At 31.5% G+C, this 12,219-nt stretch overlaps 1 protein-coding gene across 2 annotated transcripts in view; it reads right to left on the bottom strand.

Moving 5' to 3' along the window:
- Positions 1-1,959: 1,959 nt before the first annotated feature.
- LOC139486115 (serine/threonine-protein phosphatase with EF-hands 1-like) overlaps positions 1,960-12,219 on the bottom strand; it is a 41,475-nt gene continuing 31,215 nt past the window's right edge. For both annotated transcript variants that reach the window (XM_071270825.1, XM_071270827.1), the window contains 5 exons: positions 8,505-8,653; positions 7,637-7,743; positions 6,602-6,771; positions 3,785-3,869; positions 1,960-2,428 (listed from right to left, as the gene is read on the bottom strand). In XM_071270825.1, coding sequence (XP_071126926.1) covers positions 2,025-2,428; positions 3,785-3,869; positions 6,602-6,771; positions 7,637-7,743; positions 8,505-8,653 — 915 coding nt within the window. In that variant the 3' untranslated portion in view covers positions 1,960-2,024. The remainder of the gene's footprint in view (positions 2,429-3,784; positions 3,870-6,601; positions 6,772-7,636; positions 7,744-8,504; positions 8,654-12,219) is intronic.

The following is a 12,219-nucleotide window of genomic DNA, read 5'->3' on the forward strand; positions in this document are numbered from 1 at the left end:
TATTGAGAAGAGTGTTGATCAGGAGTAATGAATATAATCAAAGAAAGTAGTTATCATATGCTTAAATTTCCAATATTATGCTCAAACTTGAATAAGATTTTTGTTTTAGAAAAATAATTCATTAAAGTTTTATATATTTATAATGAGAAACTGAATATCTGTCTCCTTTATACATGTATTATACAATTCATACAAACACAGACCCCAAACTTTTCAACTGAACTCCATTTTAAAGCTGAAATATTGTTTTTCTATTGAAGTACATAATATCTTTTTGCCTTCAAATCATTGCTCGGTATTACAATGAACCAGTATGTTTTCCAACCAAGGGACATAACTTGCTTTAAATTACTGTAAAATATTTGTTCCTAAATACATATCTGTGAAGAAGACATTGAATTCAATATAACATGATGGATGAAGATACATATTGTATTGTAGACACCTGTACATTAAAGTCATATAGCCTTGAATAAGACATAAAAGTTGTAAATAAAATAAAAATTAATAAAAACGACTAATAAAATCAACCAATTTTTGACTCACTTTCAGTCATGTTGGACCTTCTTTATTTGGTTCATAGAAAATCTAAGTAATTTTTAGAATACCACATTGAAATCACTTTTTAAACCAAAGGTCAACTTGACCAGAAGGATCATGAAACATTTCCAAACTTTTACAGCAGGTGCTTTATTCCTTAAGGGAGCTACCATTTGATTTTTATGGGGGGGGCTAGGATGAAAAATTTTGTCCTGCATTTTTTTTTAGCCTGTAATCTCTGTCCTGCCTTTTTATTTTTCACTCTGTTCGGTCCTGCTTTTTTTTTTTTTAGTTTATCCTGACTTTTTTAACCTAAATTGTCGTCCTGACTTTTTTTTTTTTTGCAAGTGTCTCATCCTGCCTTTTTTTTTTACTCAAAACTCCTGTCCTGCCTATTTTTTTCAAATTTCATCCTAGCCCCCCCCCCCCCCCCCCCCCCCCCCCATAAAAATCAAATGGTAGCTCCCTAAGAGTAAAGATATTCATTTACTTAAAAATCTATGAAACTGTGTCTTTTCTGACCTCTTGTTGACACGAGTGATCATTTAACTCAAATCTAACAATTTAAAAAATGACTGAAACAGCATGAACAAACTTTGCAGACCCTTTAAATCAATATTAACTTAATCATAAGCAACCTTTTTTCAAAATGTAAATGAACGATAAAAGCATCTTCGCTAGCCAATGGTAACCATCCAGTCCCCTCCTATCCACCCATGGCAGATTTAAAATAAAATTTTGAATCCACAAGGTAAGGACATTCATTGGTTACAGTTGTCATCGGCTGAATCCAATCAAAAAGCACTTTTAAATGACCATGCGTAAAAATGTAAATAAACACATGCTGATTGTGCAACAAGTCTTTACTCCCAAAACATAACAATATTTAATGTCAAAAGTTCTTAATCAAATTGTTGGGGTTCCTTGGTATATTCAAGTATGTTTTCAGTTTCTGCTTCCCAAAATTTGTAAACACTACACACTTTATCATTTTACACTTCAACATTGAAGAGAGTTCAAGTGCTGTCATTGGTCAAGAATGAAGTAGTCCAAATGGGCGTGACATTACTACCGATAGATGGCGCAGCATTGTAATCACAAGGTTTACTTAATCTGCCAAGAGTTGATAAGAAGGACAGTCAGTGGATTGTAACCCCTGGCTAGCAAAGATAACAAAAAGAAGTGAAATAAAATAGGGAATGTGTCAAAGAGAAATAAAACAGCAAAAGTCCACCAAAAGGTCTTCACCACAGCAATTAAATTTCACATCTGAAGGGGGCTTCAACTGGCCCCTTAACAAAAATGTGTACTAGATTATACTCCTCATACGACTTAAAAACTGATTAGATGTACAAGTTCTACAAGAAAAGGTATAAACAATCTAATGCATCATGAGTCCTTACAAGGATGTTTTCCATCTTTTTCATTTAATTCTTTTTAATATTCTAGGTATGCCGATTTCTGTAAATTTTCATTTAAATGTTTTAATCACATTCTGAAAGTTCCTTTACTGAATTGTCATTTAATATGTGATTGTCTCTATTACTAGCAGAAATTTCAACAATCTCATTTAAACTTGTTCGTCTTGAAACTTTGCGAGAAACTTTTCTTGTCAAGTCCGTAGGAGACACATTGACTGATCTAATACTCCCATTTACTGAATGAAAATCTACTGACTCATTTGAATCCATACGTCTTCTTGTTTGATTTATACCAAAATGGTCGACAATACGAAAAGCTTCCAGAAATTCATTGAAGTCAATAGATCCATCTTTGTTGATATCAATGCTGTGAGCAATGTCTAGAATGTCTCTCTCTGGAACCTTAAGTCCTTGATGTTTGATTAACATCTTGATTGTCTCTTCAAATTCTTCCATAGAAATTTGACCTGCAGAAAAAAAAACCATATAGTTTGTCAGCAATCTTATTGCTTTGTTTTTAAATGCCATTTCATTTTTTTTGCTTCTTCAAAAATGTAATTATATTTCAGAGTATATTTAAAGAGAACTAAAATTTTAATTTCATTAGTCAAGAACTATTTTCATCATTTGTTTCTTGTTACCTCATCATACAGTACTTTTTAATTTTCAACCATTACTACAAATACTATGTAAATTGTACTATATGTACTACTTTACAGAATGTTATTTTTTACCAAGCCTGATTTGGTGGAACAAATGTATAACATCTTACAAATTCAGCTCAAAATAATGCTAAGGGCTGTCTAATATTGCAGTAAGGTGAGTTTTTGTGAACCTAGTTAAATGCACCACTGTGACTTTGATATGAAAGCAAGGTTCCTTTGCTTTTTAGTGTGTTTTTTGCTTAACATGTGCTGATTTTGTATCATAGATGAATAGCCAGTATCCTTTGTACTATTATATTGTTTTGTGCCCCAAAAGACATGGTTCATATCTGTCCTATTTCTTTTTATGCCCCACCTACGATAGTAGAGGGGCATTATGTTTTCTGGTCTGTGCTTCCATTCATTCGTCCTTCCATCTGTCTTTCTGTCCGTTCGTCCCGCTTCAGGTTAAAGTTTTTGGTCAAGGTAGTTTTTGATGAAGTTTAAGTCCAATCAACTTGAAACTCAGTACACATGTGCCCTATGATATGATCTTTCTAATTTTAATGCCAAATTAGTGTTTGACACCAATTTCACAGTTCACTGAACATAGAAAATGATAATGCAAATTTCAGGTTAAAGTTTTTGGTCAAGGTAGTTTTTGATGAAGTTGAAGTCCAATCAACTTGAAACTTAGTATACATGTTCCCTGTGATATGATCTTACTATTTTAAATGCCAAATTAGAGTTTTTACCCTAATTTCACAGTCCACTAACCACAGAAAACGATAGTGCAAGTGGGGCATCTGTGTACTATGGACACATTCTTGTTTGTAAATTGTTTTGTTATAAATTAGACCATAAGTGATCTCTTTTGATTTGTTTCCCTTTTTCTGTTAGGGCCTTTCATAGCCAACTATCAATATGAGGATTTCTCATAGTTGAAGGCAGTATAGTGGCCTATAACTCTTTACTACAGCTTCATTTTAACTCTGGTGAATAATTGTCTCATTAGTGAAATATTAGTTGTATTTTTAGGAAAACAATATATGATACAGTAGATTCTTCTATTAAACTTGTTCAATAATGAGTTCAAAGAAGTTTTGTTCATTATTAAGACAATTGTGTGATAATTTGTTTAATAACAAGTTTCCATGAAAAATTGAAATGATAACTTACCAGAATTGTCTCTATCTAAAATTCTAAATATAGTTTCTAAGTTGTCCTTATTTCTGTATAACATCTCTGTAAGGGTTGGACCATTCTGAAACAAAATATAAACGACAAGTCATTACTTTAAACAAAGTTCTCACAGAAAATGATAAACCCATCCACAACCTTTTAGAAACATGAGACATAAGAGTCACTTCCAATTCTTAATTGCCATTCTATTTTTAACATGTTAAGGGGGTTCGCGGGTCTAAATCATTTATATAAGATTTCTCTATATTTTTCTATAATTGAACTTTATCTTATAGTTAATAGAAAAATAAAATAAACAAGAATGTGTCCATAGTACACGGATGCCCCACTCGCACTATCATTTTATATGTTCAGTGGACCGTGAAATTGGGGTCAAAATAATTTAGAATTATAATTAGAAAGAACATATCATAGGGAACATGTGTACTAAGTTTCAAGTTGATGTAACTTTAACTTAATCAAAAACTACCTTGACCAAAAACTTTAACCTGAACTTCGCACTATCATTTTCTATGTTCAGTGGACATTGAAATTGGGGTCAAAACTATAATTTGGCATTAAAATTAGAAAGATCATATCATGGGGAACATGTGTACTAAGTTTCAAGTTGATTGGACTTCAACTTCTTCTAAAACTACCTTGACCAAAAACTTTAACCTGAAGCGAACGGACGGACGCACAGACGGATGCATGGAGGCACAGACCAGAAAACATTATGCCCCTCTACTATTGTAGGTGGGGCATAAAAAGTGGGGTCACCGTTCATTTGCGCTCACAATCTGCCTTCGAAAGAAGCATTCATTTTTGTAAAAGTGGTTTTTTTTTTCTGTTCAAGTAATAGGAGAAATAAAGGTTATATCGAAATAAAAAAAGAAATTTATTACAGAAATCACTCAAATTTTACAATAATTTAGTTTAAGTACAGCTTATATGGAAATTATATTAAAAAAGATAGGTCACCGATGAGTTGAAAAAGATATTTCAATTTTAAAGCCAAAAAATGGCATTTTTCCACCAAAGGGAGATAATTTAGAACTTTTTCAATGATGTATACATTTTAAAAGTCTTCCAGGGCCAACACGAATTGATTGTTTTGAAAGATTTTTGTACCATATGATAAAGTAACAATTACAAAAGGAAATAAATAAAATTTGTAATGAAAAACAAATGTTTGATTTTTTTCTGAAATTTTTATACCCTCGAGCCTCCTTAAGTCCTGTAATTCTGTAAAAATTAGAGTGAATGTTGTAAATATGGATTAAAGACTCAAATAAACAGCTTAGACAAAATGTTTTTTAACCTTTTCATGCCGATGTATCCATTTGGCACCCTGGTGCGCATGCCGAATGTATCATTTCGCACACCGGTGTAGATTCTGAAATTTTTTTCTATCTTTAAATGACCATAGTGCAAACAGAAAAAAAATCACGTTTTTGATATGTTTTTTGGCCAATTTGTGCATCCACAAATATAATAATAAACACCAAATGCATTCGATATATTAGTATTGGGCATAAAGACGTTGTCAAAAAATGTTTTTTCAACAATTGTAGAAAGAGAAACAAAATGATGGAATCAAAACCAATCACGGTTAGGTTTCATTTCCAGTTGAAACATTTAGAAAACTTAACCTCCGGTCATGAAAGTCGTCTAACATGTACAAAAGTAGTGTATGTACATTTATTTATGAAAGAATACTTGTGAAAACAACCTGAAATCAAGACTTTGACTGTTGTCAGCAGGTGCACGACTGTTACTTTTTATTTCTCACTGCCGTTTGACAGTCAGGGGCTAGCTGAAGGACGCTCTGGGTGTGAGAATTTCTGGCTGCATTGAAGACCTGTTAGTGACCTTCTGCTGTTGTCTTCTTTATGGTCGGGTTGTTGTCTTCTTGACACATTCCCCATTTCCATTCCCAATTTTAACTTTTCATGGCCGATTGGATCAGAGTATTTTACTATCATTGTAGACACTCTTTAGAGGCTGTGGTGCTACTGTTTTTATTTTAAAGCTACTTGGCAGTATGAAGGCCGACAAAACAAAAGTCCAATTTCATTTAAAATAGAACCCGATATTAGCCGATCATAAAAACATGTAGATCTGTCATTTGGCATCTACTGTAAAAGCAGAAATTTTCGTGGAGGATTTAATTTCGTTTAATTCACGGAGAGAATATATCCACGAAATTAAAACCTCCACAAAAATTTAACCACCATATAATACCACTTTGATTTAAGGAAACCACGAAATTAAATCCCCTATGAGAGACATAACCACGAAATTTTAACCCAACAAAAATTAATGTTTCTACAGTATTCAAAAAGTCCAAAAATACAGAGATATTTACCCCAGTATATCTATAATAAATATGATATTTACCCCAGTATATCTATGATAAAGAAGATATTTACCCCAGTATATCTATGATAAAGATGATATTTACCCCAGTATATCTATGATAAAGATGATATTTACCCCAGTATATCTATGATAAAGATGATATTTACCCCAGTATATCTATGATAAAGATGATATTTACCCCAGTATATCTATACCCCAGTATATCTATGATAAAGATGATATTTACCCCAGTATATCTATACCCCAGTATATCTATGATAAAGATGATATTTCCCAGTATATCTATAATAAAGATGATATTTACCCCAGTATATCTTTAATAAAGATGATATTTACTCCAGTATATCTATGATAAAGATGATATTTACCCCAGTATATCTATGATAAAGATGATATTTACCCCAGTATATCTATGATAAAGATGATATTTACCCCAGTATATCTATGATAAAGATGATATTGGTCAAACATAGTATGATACAGCACCATTATATCAGTACCCGGATCATCCTTGACAAGTTTTGACCTCAATGACCTCCAAGGTAAATCCATCCTCATAACATATTCCATTACTTCACACCATTCTTTTACTGTTACTTTTCCTTTAAAATACAATGACCTTAAGTTATGGGGGTAATTAGGAATATTTACAATACATAACTGTGGTTGTTGTATGCTGTCTGCTATGGTTGTTTTTTGTTTATTATTGTGGCTAAGTTCATGTGTTCTTTTTATAATTACTTGTTTATAGTTATTCAGACCCTTTTCTGGCTTGCTGTGTCTTTGTTCATTGTTGGGGGTTTTGCAGTGGACTGTGGTTGTTCCCTTTTTTTGGATAGTTGTCAAATTTGCAAGCATACCACATGACCCAAGAACACAGTTATTTCGTAGTGCATTTCTTTTAGACAATAAATTCAAATTAAAAAAATCGCACCTGCTCTTTCTCAAAAATATTTTTACAGTGTAGTGTACTACTAGTGATACAAATAATATCAAAATTATAGAAACTTCTACCAGCCCTTTCTCAGAATATTGACAATTTTGTGTTAAGGGGGTGTAAAATTCAGTTTGACAGCTTCAGACATGATAAAATTTGTCCTTTTTGAACTGGACCAAATCACTACTTAACATAAAGATTCAGCACCAATTTTTTTTAAATGTAATACCATCCCCCTACTTAGTATTTCATGCATTAAATATGAAGAAATTAATTGGGAAAGTGTATCAAATAAAACATGAAAGTTATACACTGTTCTCACTAGGGACTATATTCGTAGACAACAAAAACCAAAGGATGATAACTGTGTCCTTGGACCACATCTTCTAATTTTTGTTTATCTTTTTACCTTTGTGTATTTAAAATAATAAATGATCATTTGTAGCATAAATCACAACAAGTGCTTAAACTGTAAAATCTCGTTGAATTGATTTAATGAAATTCTTAAAATAAAAATAAAGTTATCAAACCTGTAACTTTCTTGTCATATTTTTCAAACTCCTGAACAAACTGTGTTCTAGAAGCCAAAATTTTCTCTCTCAAATCTTGTATGGCTGATGACTCAAAATTACTCACTCTGAAAAAGACACAACTTATCAAACCAAAGTTTATCTTCATCTTTAACTAAGAAGTTGACTTCTAAAAATAATGTTCCTTTGTTTTCAAATCTTATTAATATACCATAATTACAGAGTTAACATCTTTTTATGAACTGATTTATACTGTACATTTAGCTATTATACTGACTGAGATTACAATCAGGAGGATTTAGGGCTTAAAAAAATAAGTTTAAATCTTGACTGTCCCATTACAGGCCAACTATTTCTTAGTACTGTTTATATATAATTGTTTGGCATTGTTAAAACTTTGACTCTATGTTGAGCAAAAATAAAAATCTTACAACTGATATGAAAAAATTTATCACTATGATGGATTGACAGTGGACTATTCTACAATGTTACATATAGGGGAAAAGGGGGGGGGGGAGATCAGTGGGCAATTAAAGGGGTAGATTTAGATTTTGACTTTATAAATCAGTCATGTACTTGTTTTACCGGTAGTTTCATCTATTCCTCTTTAAGCAGTATTGTGTTACTGACTTATATTTATCAGTGTTGCTTAATATCTTACAATATTTAAATGACATTGGTTGATATGAACTAAGAAGTGTTTTTAGAGTTATGTCCCTTTAACCCAACCAGATTGTGTGGCTTGATCATGTGTTGTTGTTCTGATACATTTATTTTATTGAAAGTCAGGTAATGGTGGTTGGTACGGTTTGTTGAAGAGTTAGTTATTTTTGGTCGGTCCTGTACATCTTTTAATGTACTACTATACCTCTGTGTAAATGTAATTTTTCTCCTCGAAGCCTTTGTTGTGGAGTACTGTACCAGGTTGTATTGTAGATCTCTACCCACAATTTTGAGATAAGCACCACGATTACTTCCATACTCATAGTAATTAGAGGCTGAGAATACTGTTAATACCTGTAATAATAAATACACCAATGATACTTTAACTACCAAACTTATTTAAATAAAAAAAAGTTTATAAAAATATGTTTCAATTTCTTACTTATTCACCACATCCCAGAATGAAACTTGACACTTAACTTGTTGTACCTTTGTGTATGTTCATGCAGCTCTGACTATTTATCTTTCCAATTTTGAGAAAGTTTCTCACTTATAACAACATATGTGAAGATTTAGCACAATTATAGTTAATAATTAATAAAAAGTTAAAATTAAACTTGTTTTGCTCAGAATAGCTGAATATTTTCTGTGCTATAAATCATTTAATAATGATTAAAAAATTTTGCATTACAAATATATCTAACAAACACAAATCTAGCTATACAGTAAATAAAATAATGCCTAGAGTGATTATATTTTTCTTTGGGGTCTAACTGCTGAAGTATATTCTACAAAATTATAAATTGTTATAAAATATAACTATGAAAAGCAGAGATATGTAGGTCCTCAACATTAATAAAATGGGAACCATATTGTTAAGGTTAAAAAAATCAAAGTGATGGTTATCACTCATGGAAAGATTAGAAGAGTAGTTTGAATTATTTCATATTAAGGTATGGTGGGGGAAATGAACATTAAGAAAGCACTATTGCTGAAAATTGCATTAACAGCAGGTCTTTAGAAGGAAACATGCTTTTCCAGTATGAGGATAAATTAAAATGAGCTCAAATTAAATAATATGGGTCTCTTAATTTGCACAATTTTATTTAAACTGTAGTTTATATCTTATCCAAATAATGTTGCCTGTTCTGAACATGTTTCAAAATAACAAAAAATTGCAATTCATAAATTCATCTAGTAAATGTTATCAGCTATCCTTGTAAGACATAAAATCTAGACCAACAGCTAAGAACTTTAAAGTGTCAACAAAAATAATCTAAAAATGTTGTTTAGGGGCATTTTGTAAGTTGAAAAAGAGGTTTTATGACATTGCAGATTAAAGTTGTAGAGTGCCTTTTGATAAATTTTTTAAGTATTTTTCAGCACAGGGCATTGAAAATGTACCTTTTCAACGTAAACAAATTAAAAAACTTATTTTATTGAAATATTGATTTTTCTTGATTGCAAAAATACATATTAACTTCTAATAAAAATTTAAATGACTAAAATAGACATAATGATTGATGGGGAATAAACTAATAAACAATGGTTTGTTATAATTAAAAGTTTTAAAATTTAGCCAATACCTGATAAAACCAGATGCTCCGCAGGGCACAGCTTTATACTCGAAACCCTGACGTGGGGCAAGTATGGACACAACATTCAAGCTTGATACAGCTCTGAATTTGGATTGTGATTAAATAGTTGACACAACACAGGTTTCTGACACATAATCAATATGGTCTAAGAACTTTAACTTAAAAACTTTAAATTTTAAATTGGACATTACCTATTATGGTCCAATATCCAAAATCTAAATACATGGTTAGATTCAGCATATCAAAGAACCCCAAGAATTCAATTTTTGATGAAATCAAATAAAGTTCAATTTTGGACCCTTTAGACCTCAATGTGGACCAATCTGATAACCGGGCCCAAACATCAAAGATCTAAATGCATGGTTAGATTAAGCATATATCAAAGAACCCCATATATACAATTTTTGTTGAAATCAAACAAAGTTTAATTTTGGACCGCAATTTGGATCAACTTGAAAACTGGGCCTATAATCAAAAATCTAAATACAGGTTTAGATTCAGCGTGTCAAAGAACCCCAAGGATTCAATTTTTGTTGATATCAAACAGAAGTTTAATTTTGGACCACGATTTGGACCAACTTGAAAACTGGGCCCATAATAAAAATTATAAGTACACTTTTAGATTCAGCATATCAAAGAACCCCAAGGACTCAATTTTTGTTGAAATCAAACAAAGTTTCAGCGTGTCAAAGAACCCCAAGGATTCAATTTTTGTTGATATCAAACAGAAGTTTAATTTTGGACCACGATTTGGACCAATTTGAAAACTGGGCCTATAATAAAAAATCTAAGTACATGTTAAGATTCAGCATATCAAAAAACCCCAAGAATTCAATTTTTGTTGAAATCAAACAAATTTTAATTTTGGACCCCAATTTGGACCAACTTGAAAACTTGGCCAATATTAAAAAATCTAAGTACATGTTTAGATTCAGCATATCAAAGAACCCCAAGAAATCTACATACACAGTTAGATTTGGCATAACAAAGAACCCTAATTATTCAATTTTTGATGAATTCAAAGAAAGTTTAATTTTGGACCCTTTGGGCCCCTTATTCCTAAACTGTTCAGACCAAAACTCCCAAAATCAATCCCAACCTTCCTTTTATGGTCATAAACCTTGTATTTAAATTTCATTGATTTCTATTTACTTATACTAAAGTTATTGTGTGAAAACCAAGAATAATGCTTATTTGGGCCCTTTTTTGGCCCCTAATTTCTAAACTGTTGGGACCAAAACTCCCAAAATCAATCTCAACCTTCCTTTAGTGGTCATAAACCTTGTGTCAAAATTTTATAGATTTCTTTCTACTTAAACTAAAGTTATAGTGCGAAAACAAAGAAAATGCTTATTTGGGTCCTTTTTGGCCCCTAATTCCCAAACTGTTGGGACCACAACTTCCAAAATCAATCCCAACCTTCCTTTTATGGTCATAAACCTTGTGTTTAAATTTCATAGATTTCCATTCACTCATACTAAAGTTATAGTGCAAAAACCAAAAGTCTTCGGACGCCGAAGACTACGGACGACGACGCCAACGTGATACCAATATACGACCAAAAAAATTTCAACTTTTGAGGTCGTATAAAAAAAGTGAACTAATCTAAATTGTTGATTAATTACAGATGATTCTTGGAAATTTATCAAGTAAATTATAGGCCTTACTTGAATACCTTTTATATATTCATATTTATATTTCTATTTCATATTTTTTAAATGATCTTGTTAATCCATTAATCATTTATCTTTCAGATATAATTTACAGAATCACTTTATGTAATGTAGATCAAAAGTAATAGGCAATCAATAAATCTATCATCCTTATATGTATCACACATCTAATATATACATTTGTGTATTCAATTATGAGGTCAAATATTTGTATTTTAAGATCTAGATGTATATTGCAGGGTTCTGTATAATGGCCCCTGTATAATTATGTAAGACTGAGGTTGATATGTAATGTGGTCAATTTGATTGACAGTTTAGGAGGTTGGGCATTGTAATTAAAGGTCTACCTTGTCTCTAATTGTTTAGTGATAATGACAGTTGTCAATCCTACTAGTATTGTACCAATACCCAATTACCTAATCAAAATGTTTTTAAAAAAAGCCTGCACATCAACACACCTTAATGACATACAGTCTTGAATTAACTGCTCCAATAATATACCCATTTTTTCAGTTTATATGTGTATTATGGGCACATACATGAGAACCATAGGGAACTATATTTCAGTGTGAATACATTTACTAACAGTAGCTAACCTGTCTTGTTGTTAGGGAGGCCGGTGCCTTAGTAAAGATTTAGAACAAGTTCT

The sequence above is a fragment of the Mytilus edulis genome, chromosome 8 (assembly GCF_963676685.1).
Source record: "Mytilus edulis chromosome 8, xbMytEdul2.2, whole genome shotgun sequence".
In the NCBI taxonomy this organism is placed as follows: Eukaryota; Metazoa; Mollusca; class Bivalvia; order Mytilida; family Mytilidae; genus Mytilus; species Mytilus edulis.